The sequence below is a fragment of the Ordospora pajunii genome (genome assembly GCF_021821965.1).
Source record: "Ordospora pajunii strain FI-F-10 chromosome Unknown Cg_06A, whole genome shotgun sequence".
NCBI classification, from domain to species: Eukaryota; Fungi; Microsporidia; family Ordosporidae; genus Ordospora; species Ordospora pajunii.
Genome location: NW_026848125.1, coordinates 72,545 through 91,821, shown reverse-complemented (window position 1 = coordinate 91,821; position 19,277 = coordinate 72,545). Strand labels below are relative to the sequence as shown.

The window sequence follows — 19,277 nt, the reverse complement described above, 5'->3', positions numbered from 1 at the left end:
TGATTTGCAATACTAAAATTTTGCCCTTAGGATGAGGCATGGCGAGTCTGATCTGTTCAAGAAGTACCGTGTGGTGAATCGGATGACATCTGAGCATGCTTTGATGCTACAACAGGTTGACGACACGGTGCATGTGGTGTCTATGACAGAGAATGGGTATTTGATTTATGACGCAAGCAGGCTGAATCTGCTGTTCTGTGGGCCGATGCTCTGTAGGGTTGACTGTGGGTATCAGTATAACGGTATTGTGTATGTGTGCTCGGGCAATAAAGTGTATGTTACTGTACGTGGAGAGGTGATCAGGAGTGTTGTACTGCACGAAGGCAGTGGAAAGTCCAACAAGAGGGTGAAGGTTGCAGAGGAGGGCAGCAATCGGGTTGTGAAGCAGATTATTGGGTTTGGAAGCATGCTGTTGCTGTTGAAGGAGAACGAGCTGGTTGTGACGGATGATCTGAACGAGATGTACAAGATTGAGCACGAAGGCATAGTAAAGCTTTTTCACCCACACACGTATGTGAACAAGGTGATCAAGGTGTTGAAAGGAGGACAGATGGTTCTGTTCAATGTGATGTCTAGGAAGGTTATATATACATATAAGGCGTTTGAGTCGATGATAAGCGTGATAGAGCAAAGCAGTGTTATTGATGTTGCGGGGATAGGGCTAGAAGATGGGACGATCCATATTTTTAACCTGAAGTCTGACAAGATGCTTTTCTCGTTGAAGATGAATGGAAGGGTGAATGAGTTGAGTTTTGGAGGAAACTCATTAGTAGCAGTTAGCGATGCTGAAATGGCAGTGTTTGATTTAGATGACAGGAGGAAGATGATGAGTGTGAAGGGCTTGACAGCAGGAGGAAAGAGGAACTATGATGCCGATGAAGATGCTGATGTAAGGGGATATAGCCGAGTAATAAGTGCACGATTTCTTGACAACAAGTCTATGGTGTTGTCCACAGAGAATGCAATAAGTATTTATGAGATAAAGAACTACACTCTTGAGTTGATCAAACGAAGGAGTGTTTATAACGGGGAGATTGTTGGGATGGAATTTGTTAGCAGAAACAGTGTACTTCTTTTTGGCCCAAGAAGTGTGTTTAGCACAAACATTTACAAAGATGAGCAGAGCTTCATGTTCAAGTTCAAGGGAGCAGTCGAGATAATGGATGTGAACCACAATGCTGTGTGTTTTGGAAACAAGCAGCTTCATGCTCTTGAGTTTAACGAGAAGAGGTCTAGACTTGTTCTCAGGAAGGATATCAAATGTCTTGCAGTGTACAAGGACTTCTGTTGTTTCGGAAAGGATAAGGTTTTTCTGATAAATCTCAGGTCAAAGCTGGTGCATGCTAGATTTTGTGTGGGAGAGGATCTTGTTGATATAGCAATGGATTTAGAGCAGATAGTTGTTGCCACTGTGTCTGGCTTGTATTTTTATTCGATGAATGGTGAGATGAGGTCGAAGTATGAGTGTGCAGGGATCCGGTCGATCAAACTGGTTGAGAACTTTGTGGTGATAAGGATGCAGAATCGAATTGTTTTATATGAGGATGGGATTTCTAGAGTGTTTGCAATGAATGAGGAGGTGATTGATTATGGAATATCCAGTGATTCGAGATGGATAGCAATTCTGTGTGGAAATAAGGTGACTGTATATGATATAGTGACGTCTATACGTCTTGATATGCTTGAGATGGATGTGAATGCAAGGTTTGTCAGGTTTTCTCCGGATATGGATTTCTTGCTTGTTGCATCAGAAAACAACGATTTGATTCTGTTTTCAAACAAGATGTTGTTTTTGCAGTGCAACAGGTCAGAGGAGGATGTGGTAGACTTCACGATGTTCAAGGCAAGCAGCGATAAACGGGAGGAGGTATGGAAGAGGGAAAGATGTAACCTGTGCTCGGATCTTTTACTGATTAGAGGATTACATCAACCATCGAATGTGGTAAATGATGAATCTGCTGCATCCGTGGTGCAAGTACTGGAGAGGCTGATGGATGAAGAATGGATAAAGGGACTTTGCAAACAAGATGTATTGAAGATAATGAGTTTGATGATGCCACACATGAGCACGGCAGTTGACATCACTCAAAGGATCTTGTTTAGTATTTTGAAGTACAAATCGCATCTTTTAGAGCCTGGTGATATATCTGCATTTGGTAAAGCATTTGGAAGTGTGTGGGCAGACTTTGAGGAAAGCATGCTCAAGACGATTGGATATCTTACTGTTGAAGCAGAGGGTCTAATTTAGCGCATATGGCACCTTGGCATAGATCTGCTTTAAAGACTTGATATGGAATATTACGACTAATAAATATTTGATAAACCATATAGTATTTCAAGCAAGATTGAGGATACTGTTAGTAGCAGGTGCATGCCTTTCTGAGTTTTCAATTTCAGCCATCGCACTGCATCCCAGGCCTTAATTTGCACTTATTTGTGCAGCATAGTGATCCACCATACAAGCCCGAGTCACATTCCTTATCATCACTTATCAATCCATTTCCACATGTGTTGGCTGCATCAGTGTGAATGTTGCTTGTATACAGAAAGTGCTCCACAGCATCTATGGCTTCACTGCTCAGAAACACATCATCCTCATTGCCAACAGGATTTGCTTCCGGTTTCATCAGGCACATCCCACACAGTTCATGATCTGCACCGATTGAATGTGCTATTTCATGTGCCAGAATTCTCCCCTGGTGGAAGTAGGAATCTGTGCCTGATATCCTGACTATGCTGAATCTTCTATCGGAGGATCCAAACCCGTTAGCAAAAGTTAATCCGCTGACAATGCGTCCAGATGGTTGGAGAAGAACAATCAGACCTGCCTGGTCTAGCAGCTCTTCCACTACATCTTTTTTATTGTCGACTGATCTAAACATGCCACTGAATGTATGTAAAGCTCTGATGTTGTCAATTTGTTCGAGCCCTTCAGTTCGATCTTCAAGTATTGTTTGAGTCGAATGTGTATTTGGTTGATTTTGAGCCAATGGAGAATGCACCACATTTAGTATTCCGTTCAATTTTAGGTTTATGCTGTACCTTTTCCATTTGTTTTTTTCAAGTATGCTTTTTGAGATATTAAACATTTGCACCGTTTTGTGGTTAATGCCAGGGCCGACTTCTTGAACACGCTCAAAGTCATTGATCAGGAAGATTTGCAATGTCTTTTGTGGGTACTTTGTAGCCTTAGCCGGTAATGTGGCTGTTTTCAGCTCAGTGATTGCATTTGGATGATGTGCTGTGTATTCTGCTTGGTGTATATGAATGCTGTTGGCTGCTGTTGATCTGATAGTGTATATGTATTGGTGCAAAACAAATCTACCACTGATTTCTGCACAGAACGACAAAGAGCCGTAGCAGTCGTCTTCAGATTGGGATGATATTGAAAAGTCGCACAGGCTTTTCTTCATTGTAATGCCATTGATGTAATGCGACGAGTCTGTAAGCATGAGCCTGAACTTTCTTGAAAATGCCTCAAACTCCATAAACAGGACTGGTGTCGATGGAATGTGCTCCGGCAAGAGAATGTGCCCATCGGGCGTTCGGAAATGTACAGCGGCAACTTCTAATCTACACATTGCGATGGCCATGAATACGAAAATCATTTGCATTTGTTTATGGTGATGCAGCCATAGATACAAACATTACAGCGTCATTGTAAGCACAAACAATATGATGCGGCGATGCTGTAGTGGATTATAATTGCTGGTGCAATGTGTAAGTGCATATTCATCTCAGTGCAGTATCCAGTTGCCCTGATGATTGTGAAAAAATTAGCAATTGATGGAGAGAGACTTGACTACAGAAGAATAGATGAGCAAAGACTAATAGAGATCGAAAGATGCACAAGCTCGTTGCTTTTGTCGATGGGGAATACACGTGTACAGGTTGTGTTCCAATCTGATGTAGCCAAGCCCTATGTAGATAAGCCCAGAGAGGGAGTGGTAGGGTTTTTTGCATCTATGGCTGGTAGAAGGCATGAGAAGCTCTTATGGTTTTTGAACATGGTATATGTTAAGCAGAAGTGTGTTGATCTTGAAGGTATGTGTGTTAAGGCTGGCAAGGAGGTTATGCGGGTGCATGTTGATTTTAGGTTTTTGTCGATTGACGGGAATGTTTACAGCATTGCGATTGCTGGAGTGAATGCAGCACTGTCTGCTATTGGAGTAAGCATGAATTTTCTGCCAAAATGCTTTTTGTACTGTTCGGTGGAAGGATGTATTCTTAGTGATCCCACTGATGATGAGTTTGATGCATGTGATTGGCATTGTATTGTGGTGATGAAATCTAAGAAAGAGGTGGCCTTTCTTGAGAAGATTGGCGATGGGTGTGAGATGTCGGCGATCGATGAGATCATCAGCAGATCAGGAGTCAGTGTTTGAGATGATGCGCTATGTTTATGTGTGCAAGGCCAATGAGAGTTTTTGTCTGCTTTATGCATGGCTGTGGCATTTGATCAAAGAAGGACTTTGGCAGAACACCCTGATATGCAGTTTCTTTCTCTTGGCGCAGAGTCAAGCGTATATATTGATGGAGATGTTGTTATAAAAGAAAGAATGAAGAAAGAATACCGAATTGAAGAGTTGGATAGGAAGATAATCCGTAGCAGAACGAAGAGGGAGGCGAATATCATGAAAAAGTTGAACAAGCTTGGGATTGCATGTCCAAAGTTAATCAAGGTCAGTGAGAACACAATTGTGATGCAAAGGATAATAGGAAAGACAATGAAAGAGCAGTTGAGCAGTGCAGTTGATCATAAACGCTTATTCTACGAGGTAGGCATTCTTGTAGGCAAGCTTCATTGTGAAAACATAGTGCATGGAGATCTAACGACGTCGAATTTCATTTTTGGAGACCAAGCTTATGTGATAGACTTTGGACTGTCGAGTGTTTCATTAAAAGATGAAGACAAGGCTGTCGACTTGTATGTTTTTGAAAAGGCAGTTGGGTGTTTGCACAGCGCTGAGTCGCTACAAGACTTCTACCAAGGATACCTGATGCATGGTGATGCAGAAGTGTTGAAAAAACTCGAAGTTGTACGCATGAGGGGTAGGAAGAGAGAAGAAAGCTCATTTGGATAATTGTGATGCTCAAGAGTCATCCAGAGAGAAACACCCAGTGCATTTAGATTAAATTATATGCAATATGAATAATTCAACTCTTGATAGTAGTCAGCACACGACTGATTTATTAGAAACAGAGGCCAGTCTACAATTTATTACTTTAGCATTTCCATGAAATCAAAATGCATCATCCGGGAATCGAACCCGGGTCAGCCAGATGGCAACCGGCTATTATACCATTAAACCAATGATGCTCTCAATATATCCCGTCTAGTCGTATCGATCGTATTATAATACGGTACACATCCTGTGCTCTTCACTTTATTGTATACCTGCATGGCTTACACAACAGGCTGATTCATAGTAAGTATCCCTCTGCTTATGTCTTTCTTGCTTGCATTAATCTATTTCGACTTCAGTCCATCACAATCCCATTCTTCTTCATAATACACTCAAACTCCTTGTACAGGCACTCCACTGCCTCCATTTCCTCATCCAGCACGCCATGAATAATCCTACTTACAAGATGTACAACCCTTCTTCTTTCATCCTGGTCAGTCACACAATTCGTATTCGTCTTACCCATCCATCTACTCGCACGCAATCCTTTTTCATTTGCATCTCGTCGCTCTTCAATTGAATAGTCTGCATTCTTCTGCAATTTTTGCTCTTCTAAACATATCAACTCCTTTCTAAGCTCAGCTAGCTCCTGCCTTTCTGCATTCCTGAGCTGCTCTATCGTCTTTTCTAGCTCAGATATCTTCGATTCATATTCGCCAATCTTTACAGTCGGCATTTCTGATCCATCTATCGCCTTTCCCCTGTCCTCGCATACAAGCCCCTCCTTGATCCTCTCGTATCTTACAAATATCCCATGCTTATCCTTGCAGTCAAAGTATCTCACGCCATTCACACTCCCATCATTCGCTCCCACAGGCTCATCAAGCTCTAGGCCCACCCACTTGCCTTCCTTCGTCCGTATCCCTCCAAGATATCGCACCGTTCCCTTAAACCTGTCTCCAAGCGTCAACCTGTCGTTCAGCATCAACAACACCATTCAAGGGCCCTCAGTCACTTAAATTCATACAAAAATAATCCTTCAATGGATTGCAGCTCAGACTCTTCTTCGCTTGACTTTCCAGAACTCAGAAGTCTACCGCAAATCAACATCCAAGATCTTATTCCAGCAGGCTCAATCGGCGAGTGCCAAATGTCATCAGGATCGGATGAATGCTTCAAAAACAACGACATCCACAAAATCCATCAATACCTCGACAGAGATATTGCAGACCAGGATGAGGTCATTAAAAAATTAATCGATCTTGAGCATCGCCTCGACTCTTTCACAAAATAGATAAAAAACTGACAAGTCAAACACACCATATTTAATTAAAAGACATGCTACTTCTATCTTCGCTTTCTAAACTTCCTCTGTGACTCTCTGTAGTTCTCCTGGATGACCTTCTTGATTCTTTCTTCCTTCTCCTTCTCCATTTTTTCTCTTTCCTCCCTTTTCTTCATTTCAAGCATGGCCTTGCTCTTCTCTTGCTCTTTGCTCTTCCTCATCCTGTCCTTTCCAATCCTCTCCCTAGTCTCATACTCATCCTTCCCATCTGGCGCTGTCGGTAGCAGTATTCTTTTTGAAACCACTGCTATCTTTCTCATATTCAACGGTAGCTCGTTCTCGATATCAGATGGAAGGCCTGCATCATCCTCAGCACGACTTTCACTCTCGCTTTCGCTCTCCTCAGAACTCTCTTCATTCTCATACTTCATTCCCAGGCTTTGCCGTATCTCATGCAGCCTTCTAAGCCCCTTCCAGCTTCCCATCAAATTCTCAACAGGAATCAGGATCTTATGCATATCAACAGGCACAAAACACCTCAATGCCACTATATCACTCATCAGCATCGTGCCCTCAAACGTGGCTCTGTACTCTCCGTCCTTCCCATGAGGCCCCTTCACTTGCCCTCGGAGCCCACTTACTGCCTTCAGATTCGCCCCTTGGAACTTCAAAACTTCAAGATCAGACGTAAACATGCCAGCAACAAACACCGTGTTCTGAATAATTCGCTTCGGATATCCAATCAGCTTCAGCTTCTTCACTAGCTCAACTTCTCCATTCACATCAGTCACTGTTCCAGACGCCAACACCTTGAAATCTCCCTTCTCGCTATACACGCAAAAACCCGTACCTGCTGGAACCACATGCCCATAGAAAGATACATTGCAGTGCATCGATTCCGGTGTATACTTGATCATCCTGTTCCTGGTTGCATCCTTCATACTAAACACAGGAATGCTCTGAAACCTTCTCCACCCAACAGAAAATATAACAGGCTCGTTGCTCTTCAGAATCTTCTTATACCATTTGTATCTCTTTATCTTTCCTTGTATCACACTCTTTTCCTTTTCAGACACAAGAACACTCCCAAGAATAATCGCCTTGCCCTTGTCAACATCCTTACACATATGCTGCATCAGTCGGATCTTCACATACTTTCCTGGAACCACCACTCCCGGAACCATCATCTCTTCATTCTTATGATACTCATTCTCAAGCCTTCGCTTTTCCTTCAGCAAAAAATTGCCTTGCTCCTTCTCCTTCTCCTCATACTTCTCATTAAACTTCTCAATAAGATCCTCCTCTGTAACCGCATCCTTTTGAAACCTTCCAGACATCGCTTCCAGCAGTTCCTCAAATCCTATCTCTTCCGACTCCTCAGGCTCTTCAGCACACTCTTTCACACAATCAGCCTTTTCTTCCTCCACTTGCTCGTCCGCTTCATCTTCAGCAAGCACCTCTCCTCCCTTGAACAGCTGGATCTCCTCATCATCAGACCCTCCATGCAGACCCTCCATCTGAGGCATCTCTTCGTCATTCGTGCCAATCCCAGACATCGGTGAATACAATATCCTTGATCTTGCAGAAAGCCTCTTCTCTCCATAAACAGGAACCGGGTCAATCAATGCCTCAACTTCCTGCATCATGTTGTCTCCAAGCCCTGGAACATAAACATCTGTTCCGCTCTGGATCATCCCTCCTCTTACATATCCATACACAAACTCATCGTCTATCCTGTCTACAATCACATGCGGATGCGTGCATTTCCACTCAATCGGCCTGCACTTCATCACACCAAGCATCCTACACAAGCTAGTCACATCCATGTCGCTGTACAATCCGGATGCCACTCCTCCAACATGGAAAAATTTGATCCCAGGACACACCTCTGCCCATATTCTCTTCTTCATCAGCTTCAAATGCTTCGCACTCGTCTTTCTATCTACATGCGTCACTACACACATAATCTTCGAGAGCCCGTGCGAAATCAGCAGCGTCAGAAACTCAAATGTCTCCATCTCCAGCCCAACAGATGCATCAATCACAAATACAACCGCATCAGATATCTTCGACACATCAATAAACTGGTGGATGTCCGTCTTCGATTCAAACATCGTAATCCTTCGCATCTTTGCACATGAGACAGTCACCGGCCCAACAATCTCATCCACCATCTTCTGCGTAAAATACTTCACCACCGATCTTACCAATGTGCTCTTACCACTGCTTGGCGGCCCAACTACAGACACAAACGTCGGAGGAAGATCCTTGAAGAACATGTTTTCAATTGGAACATGTGCTATGCTCTCCTCGTGCTTCAACTGCTCGCTCGTTATCCTGGGCTTCTTGCCTCCATCTTTGTCCTTCATTAGATTCGTGGGCTGCTCAAAACCAAAACCAAAATTCCACTGCACATCCATCGCATGGCAGCCCATGAACTCAAAGTGAGCACCACACATCCGTCAGCCATAGTCCCAAGGAGGCAGTCTGATGGAGCCGCTGGATACGACATACATGCTGTTGAGCAGGGTGTACTGCTTCCAAACGAAACCAGGCCCGTCAGGACAGGACTTATATGGCATCTTCCGCAATCAATAGTGGGGCTGGTGTTTGGAAGGTCTGGCTTAGCACTGAATAGCTGGATCGATGTGCATAATGCATGCATCCACTCAGGATGCATCTCTGAGCTTGTCATCACGCTGAAAAACAATGGTAGTGAGTCCTTTGAGTACAAAGCGTCAAGTAGAATAGCACAGATAGTGTTTGTGCCGGCTGTTGAAACCGTTGTCAATGTTGTGGATTCGATATGTGCAACGGAAAGAGGATGCCTTGGCTTTGGATCAACAGGAATGAAATGAATAAACGCTTCAGTATGGCCTGGCAATATCAAACAAGTGTAGTTAATGCATGCTGTCCATGCAAGTATTACCGGCACAATCTGCTACCTGCTTACTATGCGATACTTGGGATCGCCGATTCCTTGCATTTCTTGTTTTGATCAATTTGAGTATAAGCCTGTCAAGCTTTAGTGCAATTCTTTCGAGGTTCAGGATTGATGCACTCGCAATGCTATTGCTGTGCTTGATGCATATTGCTGCGCAGATGTTTATTGCAATGATGATTGCTACTCTGTTCATTGCATATGCATTCCGTTTTGATTATACACTCTATGTTTCAAGCATGCATCAAACACTTTTCAAGTGCATGCACAGTCATGCATGGCTCAAGCACCCCTGCATATCGTCGATGATTGAGTTCAAGTACTTGGCAACAAGAAGTGGAAAGTCATTGGTGGTTTCTATAGGCAATAGAAAGTACATGTTTGATCTGTTTGAAGGACTGCAGAGATACTGCATCGAGGCGGGTGTGAGCCTCAGCAAGGTTTCGGCGCTGTTTCTGTGCACAGACAGGTCGGTCCCACCATTGGTAGGCACGTATTTGACGCTGAGGGATATAGGGCGGGTGTCTCTAGACATCGTGTGCGATAGCACAACCAGGGAAATTGCAGAGTCTGCATCAAGATTTGCAGACCTGATGGACATGAAAATGAACTACATGAGCAGCTACTCGGATGAGTATGTAAGCGTGGAAATGGTTAGCAGTGCATTCTGCAGCAGATGCATCGATTACACATGCATTCACACGAAGGCCAGAATCGAGCATCACAAGCACCACAGAAGTATACAAAACTGGTATTTCCTGGACATCAAGCCAATCAGAGGAAGACTCATGGCAGACAGAATTCCAAAAGAGATTCCGAAGCACATGTACTCGATGCTTACAAGGAGGGAGATTATACAGTATGATGGCAAAGAATACAACGGAGCCGAATACATGGAAGAGGATGTGAGTGTTGGGCTGGTTGCAATTGTGTACTGCATTCAGAACCATGATGAGCTTGTGCTTGCAGTTTGTAAGAGGCAGCCCAGATATGTATTTTGCTTCCAGCCAGAAGCAATCAATGCCTTGGCATCCTCTTTCCATGCACAGTACTTTTTGCTAGAAGACAACTGCTTTGTTGAATATAGGTCATTATATGCCATTCAGGCGGATCTTAATGCAATACATCGAGACTTCCTCATTCCATCGGCGATCAGCAAGCACATCTGCATTCAGAATGGAAACACACTGCCACTTCAGAGTGGAGATACTCTTGTGTACAATAAATTGTCGAGATGCTTTTCTCGTTGCCATGATGAGCAAGTGTGTATTAGTACAGTTCAAGACGAGGATGCAACAAGCAGTGCTGCAGAAAATAATGAAACAGGTATGGATCATGTGGCATCCAAGCCTAGGTTGTTTTCTGAGTGCATATTGTTTCTTGGAACAGGCTGTGCCATTCCTTCAAAATACAGAAATGTGTCGGTGATTCTATATGAGTCCGAAAGCAAGGCAATGCTACTTGATTGTGGCGAAGATGCACTTTTTCAGATACACAGGGCGTATGGAAGCATCGATGTACTGAGGAAGCTTAGGGCAATATTCATATCGCATTCCCATGCTGACCATGTGCTGGGAATAGTATCTGTTCTAAGAGCTTTGGATCACAAGGTGAATGTATTTGGGCCTGCAAGCATAAAGCCGTTTATATCGAAGTTTGGAGTTGAGAATTATAGGTATATCGAAACAAATCATGCAAAGGCATTGGAAAGGAGATTCAGGAAAAAGTATGATGGTTTGATGAACGATCAGCAGCATCACGGTACATTTTGTACAGATGAGTATGTGTTGAAATTCGATACTGAATTTGAAATCTCTATTTGTGGCGTTGACCACTGCTCTGATTCCTGTGGCATTCGGATCAAGGACGGAAAAGTAGCAGTAGCATATTCAGGAGATTCAAGAGCCTCAAATCTATTTGCACTAATGTCACACAACTCAGATATCATGATACACGAGGCAACTTTTACATCGGATCAGGCAGACCGGGCAGCTCAAACACATCATTCGACAGTTGCAGATGCCATCGGAGTGTTTAAAATGTCCAACTCAAACAACCTATTGCTGACACACTTCAGTCAAAGATACCCAAAGGGAATAGCATCGAGTGGAGAATGGATTCCATGTGTGGACCTGTTCAGGTATGTTGTGGGATCTGAATATCCGATGGATAGGATCAATGAATACTACAAAAGCACAGGCATTATAAACGAGTATCAATGATGTATTTTATGTTGGCACCCATGAGATTACTGGTTCTACTTGATTTCTTCAATGCATGAATCAGTAAATACATCAAATGCTTGCTGTGAAAGACCGTAGACACAAACCATAAATAATGCTTTTGATTTACTTAGACATTGCTGCCATTTGCCTTTTGGACAGCAGATAATTCTTCCACCTTAAAAGAAGCTCTTCCTTGCTTGCATCTTCCCCATCACTGTCGATCTCACTTGAGATCTCCCCCGAAAACTCACTGAGCGCTTTTGCTTTCTCATCCTCACTAATCCATGTAAATGGCCTCCAGGCAAATAGAATAAGCCCACTGAATACCTTTTTCCAAAGCAGCTTTCCGTTTCGGTTGAAAACCTGTACCAGTCCGCTTGAGCAGCTGCCTGTTGAGCATGAACACACATAGAGTCCGCTGTATGACCACACTATTTCGGTGCACAGATGGTGTGTGTATGTGGTTCTTAGATTGCTGTTGTCGTAAAACTCAATGTTTCCTGAATCCGTGTCATACACACAGCATATGTTGTCCTGTAATGCAAGAATAACGCAATCTTCCTTTCTGACCTCCTTCATAAGCTTGAATCCAAACTTTGTTCGAGAATAGAAAAAAATCACATTCTCAGAGTTAGCCACTACAAAGAATCCATCAGACACAGCAACCTGCTCAATATTTCCCGTTAACTGTGTTTGTGTTATTCCATCTCGTCCATATGACTCTAGAAAGTATATGCGTTCCTTTTGTATGCTCTTGGCCATAAGTGCAAAGCATCTGCTTTTTGCAAAAAAGAACCTGATCTCGTCAATGTTTGCATGTGTCTTCGTGAATCTGTATTCATCCATCTTGTACTCTATCTTTTGCACCCTTCCCTCGCTAAATGCCACTATCTGGTTCCTTTCTTGCTGCACACTCTTTACGCCTGCGTACCTATCGCTTGCTTCAATTTCTCTTCCAAGTTCAAGCGAAAAAACTACTGTGCTTCGAGAAAGATACATCAGCCCTTCGTCAAACACCGCATTCCCATACACGCCATACTCATTGCTCAATTCACACGCCTTCTTTAGCATGCACATATTCTTCATCACATCCCATAGCTCAACTCCCTTTACTGTGTGCACAGCTAGGTATCTACTGCACCGACTAAATGCAATTCTCTTCACATCGCCGTCGGTATGCAGCACACCTAATACTTCAAGACGTTGCCCTGCACGTATTTCAACAGCATTTGCCTGGAAAATACCAACAAAAACACCGTCATCGCTTGCATTGCACTTCCCTCCCATCTTGAAATTGTTTAAAATCGTCATCTCCTTGCTTTGCTGATCATATACCGAAAATTCACTGTCGGTGCGGACAATAAACTGCTCGCCACCAGAAAACTGGAAGTCAACAAACTCGTTCTTGTCAAACCTTTTCAGTGGTACATATTCCTTGTCTTTTGCTGCTATTGCTCCATAAAACTCACTCAGTGAATATGCACTCACGCCTTCGACGTCTTCTAGTTTCTTCAGTAGCATGTGTACCTGATGGCTGGTCTTCATTTGCACAACACAAATGCCATCCTCACAGGCAGAGTTTGCGTCTGTAATTTCCGGGATGCTGCATTTGCCATCCCCAAGCCCAAGCACCACAACTTGATTGTTCATCAAGAGGGCGCGGCAGCAACATTTTTTACTACTGCAGTGCATATCTAAGAGCATTCAAAATTGGCATGAGGATATATGCCATGGACAAGGGTGTGCATGTTGTCTTCCGAGGAATGGGGTTTGATGACATGCTGGATGTACAGGCGCTGAATATCCGGAATTCGGCAGAGAACTTTCTGCTGAGCACATTTTTATCCACGTTGCATGAATCACGCAATACTTCTTTTGTTGCCGAGTCAGGTGGATGCATTGTCGGATACATCGAGGCTGTTGCATGTGCAGACGAAATGGCTGGCCACATATACTCTTTGTGTGTGGATCAGTGCTTCAGAGGAATAGGCATTGGAAAGAAACTAATATCTCTCTACTTACAGACGGTCAAAGAAGAGCTATTCATTGGAAGCATGCCCGGTACAAGCAGTGCTTGCATGCAGCGTATACAGATAGATCTCCATGTCAGTGTTACAAACCTGAATGCAATCCGCCTTTACGAATCGTTTGGGTTTTTAGCTCAGGAGCAGCCGATTCCATACTATGAGAACAATGGATTGGCATACAGAATGTGCTTATGGATATGAGCTGAGAGCATGCCTGTGTATGAACTGTAGAATGCATGTATCAGACGGCAAATACGCGAACGCAATACTTAATTTTACAGTGGGCATGGCCCTTAAAATGGAAGCAAGGCATCGTAATCTTGTAGAGGCAAGGCAGTATGAGGAGCGCAAGCTGCCAAGCACACGCGATATCTACACCGGTTCTGACCAGACATATGCTGTGCAGAAGATGCTGATCAAGAAGAGGGAAATGGCGATTCCTGGTGTTGAGTATAAGCGAATTGGAGTACTGCTGGGGATGAGTGCTTTGTGGATGACTGAGGGAAATAACTTTGTTATATGGCGATACGAGAGCGGAGAAACCGAGGAGATTGGCAGCTTTTCATCTGAAGTGCTGGAAGCAAAGCTTTTTGTTCCACGTAGCGGTGTTTTTAACGAGAAGGTCTCACACTGCCTGTTTGTGGCAACAGAGGAGCAGGTAATGATGTATGGGGTTGAGAAGGACACACAGTGCTTGGTGAACACAGATTTTGCTGCATCAACACCAAGTAAGACAACATGTGTTGCAATCATGAGCGGCGATGTGTTTATTGGATGCGAGAACGGAGGGGTATACCAGGTGATATACAAGAGTATGGACACATGGTCTTTTAAGATCATGCATGTATATGATCCTGGGGCATCGATTCTGTCGAGCTTTATTCCGAGTGTGTTGCGGAGGAAGAAGCCAGCAGTGCGGTCGATGAGTGTTGGGAAGAGGTTTCTTGTGAGCCTTGGAAGAGATGTGACGGTGTATAATATTGATGGCGGAATGTATAAGGTGGAAGAGATTTCAATGAGTAAGGAGTATGTTGGAGTGCAGGTTATTGATGAGAGCGATGAAAGGGTGTTTTTCTATGCAGTGCAGAAGGATGGCAGTAGGGATTTCTACGACGGGAAGGTAGTGATGACGAAGCGAAGCCCGAACATTGGAGACATGACGGAGATCAAGGGAATGAGGCTGTGCATGTCTGAGGAGAGGCTGTGCATGATTAGGAATGGAAGATACGATGGTAGTATAGTTACGCTTATTTCGAGAAATGACGATCAGGTGTGTAATTTTGATAGGCTAAAGAGCTCAGAGAGCTATGAGGTGCTAGTGCTGAAGGATGAGGTGGATACTGGGGAGATAGATGGGAACATTGTGTTTCTGATTGGAGGAAGAAAGATGCTGGTGTATGAGGTTCAGCAGCTGGGGAAGTTTTTGCTGAGCTGCCGATCTGAGGACATTTTCAGTGTGTACAAGAGCTATGGAGAAAGAGAGATACTTGTGCTGTATTATGAGCTGCTTGGGAACAATGAGGATGTTGGAAGGCTGGAGTATCTTTGCTTGAAGAATGAGGATGCACAGCTTTCTGCGCTGTTTGTGTATCTGTACAGGCTGATACGACCTGTTCTTGAGACGAGTTTTGAGGAGGTGGTGAGAGGAGACCTTGGAGTGTATCTTGAGAAAGTGCAGATCAAGATGAAAAGCATTCGAGGAAAGCTGAAGGCAAAGCACCTGAGGAGTGCTTGTGATTTTATTGATGAGTTTCTGCAGACATGTTTCTATATGAATGTATTGTATGAGTATTCGGTGAATCTTGATGGGAAGTCGTTGGGGCATGTTATTTTTGAGGATAGTGGGGAGTTTAAGAAGAGGAGTCTTAAGGCGATTCTTGATTTGTTCAAGGTGAATCAGAGTGTTGAGCCGCTTATAAAAACGCTTAGCACGAGATGCCCGCTTTTCTTGCCTATTGAGGAGGTGTATTACCAACGAGGGCTGGAGATGCTGAACAAAAGGCCATCCAGGGAGCTACTGTTTGAGTCACTAAACAATCTTAAGAATGTCCAGTACAACGAGAGTCTTGTTGAGAAGTACAACGAGTTTAAGTTCTACCATGGAAGCACGGCGCTTATCAAGGAGAATTTCAGCTTTGATTTTGAGTATGGCGTAGAGGTGTTGAAGAAGAGTGTCCGGTGCAGCGGAGCATTGAATCTTGCATTGGAGGATCCTCGGGAGGATTTTCTGTATGCATTGTTTGAGGCATTACTTGAGGTTTTGAAGGCGGATAAGTTTGGGCGAGAATGCAGCTGCTGCAGTAAGCCTGGAAAGATGGTGCTGAGTGATGTAATTAGGATATCAGTGCCGTTCTTGGAAAGGTTTTTGAAGGAGAAGTCGATGGCATCGAGCGATCCTCAGATATATGAGCTGCACTGGAAATATTGTGTGTATAGGAACGAGAAGATGAAGGGAGTGAGCTCGTTGCTTGATCTTGCAGATAACAAGCCGATTCCATTTGAATCGAAGGTTGATTTGTTGCGTGCTTCATTGAGTGTGTCTGTGAACACTTCTGTGTTTAATGATGTGAAGATGAGGTTGGAGCTTGCGGACATTCAAGCAGAGGTTCTGAGGAGAGGAAGGATTGACCCTGCGATTACTAATCGCTTGTTGTCTGCAGATGAGCTGTTCAACGACTATGCATATAAGCATCCGGACCTTGCGCTCAGGATAGTGGGAATATCAAACTATACCGACAAGACGGTGATCAAGGAGCTATGGGAGGAAGGGATGGGAGGAGACTTTGCATCTGCAGAAAGGTTTCTTGGAAGTGTTAAAGCATCAGGGCCGGCAATGGACTGCCGCCTTGTTGGAGATCTTCTGTGCTCTAGAATGGTGCCTGGGAGTAAGATTGGAAAGACCCTTGTGAGTGCAGGGTTTGGATATTCTGAGGTGGTGGGATTTTTGGAGGAGAAGATCAGAGGAGAGGGAAGCAACCATCCGGACGTGAAGAGGATGCTTCTGGAGGATTTGAAGGAATTTTCAAATAGCGGGGAGATCTATCTTAAGGCTGAGGAGTACTGCCGCCGGAATTACGGGATTTAGAATAAACTGCTGTGTTGATTAGCTTTTTGAACGGGTTGATAAGTAGCAAAAATACGGGGGATGATGTGGGTCTCTGGCGTGGTTGCAGGAATCCGCAATATTTTTAGTGGGAACGAGTCGAAGGTGAGCTTTGATTCGTATAATTCGGAGGCTAGTGAGATATCCACACTGCAAGTGTGTGGAGGCATAAAGACAGAGGTATCGAAGCTGCTGAGCCCGCGCCTTCAAGTGTCCAGGATTGATTTTTTTGATGGAAAAGTGCACATGAGCCAGGTGTTTGGAGCATTGAGCTTGAAGAATTCTCTGGTACAATTTGGAATGGACAATGAGGGGAGCATGCGGCTTAGAGCAGTCCATACAAGCGGAGGAGTCATTGGGAAGATCCATACCATTGTGAGCGGAAGCCGAGAAGTGTTTAGCCAAGCACAGGTAGACATAAAGAGCAAAGCAAGCAGCATTGGACTGAAGCTGATAAGCCCGGCAATAAAAGGATCACAGATGATTTGTGTTGCAAATGTACTGCAGCAGTTTGGATCGCTGTGTGTTGGAGTGGAGGTTATCAAAACAAACGATGAAGTCGGTGTTTCTACATGTGGAAGATATGAAGGCAATAAAGGAATATTTTCTGTGGGGCTGCAGCAATTTACTGCGCTGAGCATGAGCTATTATCACAGATTCAGCAAGATGTTTGATGCAGGGGCAGAAATCCACATGCCTCGTGGTGACTCGATCAGTGGAGCACTGGGATGCAGGCTTGTGACGTCAAAGGCACAGGTTAGAGCAAGTGTCAACAGCAACATGGCGCTAGGAATTGCACTTGAGGAAAGAGTGACAGACGGGCTCGCATTGAATGCAAACCTAGAGATCGGGAGGTCAGGATGTACTCATGGGCTTGGGTTTTCGCTGGAGTTCTGATGAGTAATGGTGCGTGATTACACATCTGGAGGAAGCATTGATATGGCCAGAGTGAAAATTTTACCCCATGAACTCTACACACTCTGAGGCACAGGTTACGCAATCAGGGCAGGCAATAAGAATCAACAACAGCACGGCGATAACGTTGTCTGGACTGTTTTCCACATGCATAGGGCCTTTTGGAAGCTACAAGGCCTTGATTTCACCAGGGCAGACACTTAGGATTGTAAAGGAAGGAAACATGCTGTGCAAGGAGATACAGTTTACGCATCCTACATCCGTTATCATAACAAGAGCAGCAACGTCGATGTACAGTACATTTGGTGACGGGTCGTCTTCACTGATTGTGATGTGCAGCGAGATATTTAGCGCGGCGTTCCGGCAGTTCTGTGATGGGGTTGCGATATCAAGGATATGCAATTCACTGCAGCTGTGCCTGAATGATGTGATGGGGTATATTAAAAGTGTCGAGAAGCCTTATGAGGAGGACACGCTAAGAAGGATGGCATATGACACAATACGGACGAAGGTCGATGAGGAGGAAGCGCGCAAGCTGGCGCATATTCTTGCGGTGGCTGTTGAGAATGTGTCACAGTCGCCGTATTTTGATGTGAACATGGTTGAGGTGATAAAGATGCAAGAGGGGGATGTTTCTGAGACTGTGTATGTTGATGGCCTTGTGCTTGATCACGGAGGCAGGCACTACGGGATGCCGAGCAGTCTTGAGGATGTGTGCATACTAGTAACGAACATGTCACTTGAGTATGAGAAGCCCGAGATCAATGCGGAATTTTGCTACAGCTCGTCGAAGCAGAGAGACGAGCTTGCTGAGAAGGAAAGGGAGTTTATTTTACAAAAGTCAAGGGCGATTGCAGATTTTGGAAGGAGAATGAGGGATGTGCATGGAAAGAGCTTGCTGGTTGTGACTGAGAAAGGCATCGACCCCTATTCGCTCGAGGTGTTTGCAGATGCGGGGATTTTGGCACTGAGACGCGCAAAAAGAAGGAATCTTGAAAGGCTGGTGCGTATGTGTGGAGGAAGCATGATTACACAGATTGGGCAAATGAATGAGAAGGTGCTTGGATACTGTAGAAAGGTCAGTAGCAAAAAGATAGGGGAGGAGGTATTTACGTTTATTGAAGGAACGCCATTCAAGGGATCATGCACGATCTTGATCCGGGGAAACAGCCAGCATGAGATGAGCAGGATGGAATCTGGAATTAAAGGTGCTCTGAAGAGTCTGCATGTGTCGATGAAGGAGAAGACCTATATTGATGGGGGGCTTTCGCTATATAGATCGCTTGTTTTGCATGTCAGGTCAAAGCTGGAAGTGGTTGCTGAGAAGGATGTCGCTGGGTATAAAATAATGGAAAGTGTGTTTTTGAGTATGATGAAGGTTCTACTTAAGAATTCTGGAGTGGATGTACAGGGCGAGCTCGTTAAGATACTTAGGGGTGCACCATGTGTGTCTGTTATTGATAACTTTTCTGTTGTATCCGCAGTGATTTCGAATGCAACTGTTGTTGCCTCAAGTCTCCTATTGGTTGACGAAATAATCAAGGCAGGAAAGCCTATAAAGGAAAGTAGTAAGTCTGAGAATAATTAAAACGGATAATTTATTTACCTTAGCATAGTGCATGCAATTATTGCTTCTCACGGAATACATATAAGCT

The 19,277-nt window shown here is 44.1% G+C and overlaps 13 protein-coding genes and 1 non-coding gene across 14 annotated transcripts; 9 read left to right on the top strand and 5 right to left on the bottom strand.

Annotated features, from left to right (window-relative positions):
• Positions 1-31: 31 nt before the first annotated feature.
• On the top strand, positions 32-2,248 carry HK407_06g11230 (uncharacterized protein; the record flags this gene model as incomplete). The annotated part of the gene is made up of 1 exon (XM_060421094.1): positions 32-2,248. The coding sequence occupies one exon, from the start codon at positions 32-34 to the stop codon at positions 2,246-2,248; it is 2,217 nt and encodes a 738-aa protein (XP_060276749.1).
• Positions 2,249-2,393: 145 nt separating this feature from the next.
• Positions 2,394-3,614, bottom strand: HK407_06g11220 (uncharacterized protein; the record flags this gene model as incomplete). The annotated part of the gene is made up of 1 exon (XM_060421093.1): positions 2,394-3,614. One exon carries the CDS (start codon positions 3,612-3,614, stop codon positions 2,394-2,396), a length of 1,221 nt encoding a protein of 406 aa, XP_060276748.1.
• Positions 3,615-3,716: 102 nt separating this feature from the next.
• Positions 3,717-4,385, top strand: HK407_06g11210 (uncharacterized protein; the record flags this gene model as incomplete). The annotated part of the gene is made up of 1 exon (XM_060421092.1): positions 3,717-4,385. The coding sequence occupies one exon, from the start codon at positions 3,717-3,719 to the stop codon at positions 4,383-4,385; it is 669 nt and encodes a 222-aa protein (XP_060276747.1).
• A 105-nt stretch (positions 4,386-4,490) lies between these two features.
• HK407_06g11200 (putative RIO1 serine kinase) lies at positions 4,491-5,084 on the top strand (the record flags this gene model as incomplete). The annotated part of the gene is made up of 1 exon (XM_060421091.1): positions 4,491-5,084. One exon carries the CDS (start codon positions 4,491-4,493, stop codon positions 5,082-5,084), a length of 594 nt encoding a protein of 197 aa, XP_060276746.1.
• Positions 5,085-5,249: 165 nt separating this feature from the next.
• HK407_06g11190 lies at positions 5,250-5,320 on the bottom strand. The gene has a single exon. It is a non-coding gene; the product is annotated as a tRNA-Gly (tRNA).
• A 161-nt stretch (positions 5,321-5,481) lies between these two features.
• On the bottom strand, positions 5,482-6,123 carry HK407_06g11180 (cytoskeleton-associated protein; the record flags this gene model as incomplete). Its single annotated transcript, XM_060421090.1, has 1 exon — positions 5,482-6,123. One exon carries the CDS (start codon positions 6,121-6,123, stop codon positions 5,482-5,484), a length of 642 nt encoding a protein of 213 aa, XP_060276745.1.
• A 350-nt stretch (positions 6,124-6,473) lies between these two features.
• On the bottom strand, positions 6,474-8,780 carry HK407_06g11170 (40S ribosome biogenesis protein; the record flags this gene model as incomplete). Its single annotated transcript, XM_060421089.1, has 1 exon — positions 6,474-8,780. One exon carries the CDS (start codon positions 8,778-8,780, stop codon positions 6,474-6,476), a length of 2,307 nt encoding a protein of 768 aa, XP_060276744.1.
• Positions 8,781-8,834: 54 nt separating this feature from the next.
• HK407_06g11160 (dUTPase) lies at positions 8,835-9,269 on the top strand (the record flags this gene model as incomplete). Its single annotated transcript, XM_060421088.1, has 1 exon — positions 8,835-9,269. The coding sequence occupies one exon, from the start codon at positions 8,835-8,837 to the stop codon at positions 9,267-9,269; it is 435 nt and encodes a 144-aa protein (XP_060276743.1).
• Positions 9,270-9,327: 58 nt separating this feature from the next.
• HK407_06g11150 (putative beta-lactamase superfamily domain-containing protein) lies at positions 9,328-11,574 on the top strand (the record flags this gene model as incomplete). The annotated part of the gene is made up of 1 exon (XM_060421087.1): positions 9,328-11,574. One exon carries the CDS (start codon positions 9,328-9,330, stop codon positions 11,572-11,574), a length of 2,247 nt encoding a protein of 748 aa, XP_060276742.1.
• A 126-nt stretch (positions 11,575-11,700) lies between these two features.
• Positions 11,701-13,227, bottom strand: HK407_06g11140 (uncharacterized protein; the record flags this gene model as incomplete). Its single annotated transcript, XM_060421086.1, has 1 exon — positions 11,701-13,227. One exon carries the CDS (start codon positions 13,225-13,227, stop codon positions 11,701-11,703), a length of 1,527 nt encoding a protein of 508 aa, XP_060276741.1.
• A 65-nt stretch (positions 13,228-13,292) lies between these two features.
• Positions 13,293-13,805, top strand: HK407_06g11130 (putative acetyltransferase; the record flags this gene model as incomplete). The annotated part of the gene is made up of 1 exon (XM_060421085.1): positions 13,293-13,805. The coding sequence occupies one exon, from the start codon at positions 13,293-13,295 to the stop codon at positions 13,803-13,805; it is 513 nt and encodes a 170-aa protein (XP_060276740.1).
• A 97-nt stretch (positions 13,806-13,902) lies between these two features.
• HK407_06g11120 (nuclear pore complex subunit Nup170) lies at positions 13,903-16,689 on the top strand (the record flags this gene model as incomplete). The annotated part of the gene is made up of 1 exon (XM_060421084.1): positions 13,903-16,689. One exon carries the CDS (start codon positions 13,903-13,905, stop codon positions 16,687-16,689), a length of 2,787 nt encoding a protein of 928 aa, XP_060276739.1.
• A 60-nt stretch (positions 16,690-16,749) lies between these two features.
• On the top strand, positions 16,750-17,604 carry HK407_06g11110 (porin; the record flags this gene model as incomplete). Its single annotated transcript, XM_060421083.1, has 1 exon — positions 16,750-17,604. The coding sequence occupies one exon, from the start codon at positions 16,750-16,752 to the stop codon at positions 17,602-17,604; it is 855 nt and encodes a 284-aa protein (XP_060276738.1).
• A 67-nt stretch (positions 17,605-17,671) lies between these two features.
• HK407_06g11100 (TCP-1/cpn60 chaperonin) lies at positions 17,672-19,210 on the top strand (the record flags this gene model as incomplete). The annotated part of the gene is made up of 1 exon (XM_060421082.1): positions 17,672-19,210. The coding sequence occupies one exon, from the start codon at positions 17,672-17,674 to the stop codon at positions 19,208-19,210; it is 1,539 nt and encodes a 512-aa protein (XP_060276737.1).
• Between the last annotated feature and the right edge of the window lie 67 nt (positions 19,211-19,277).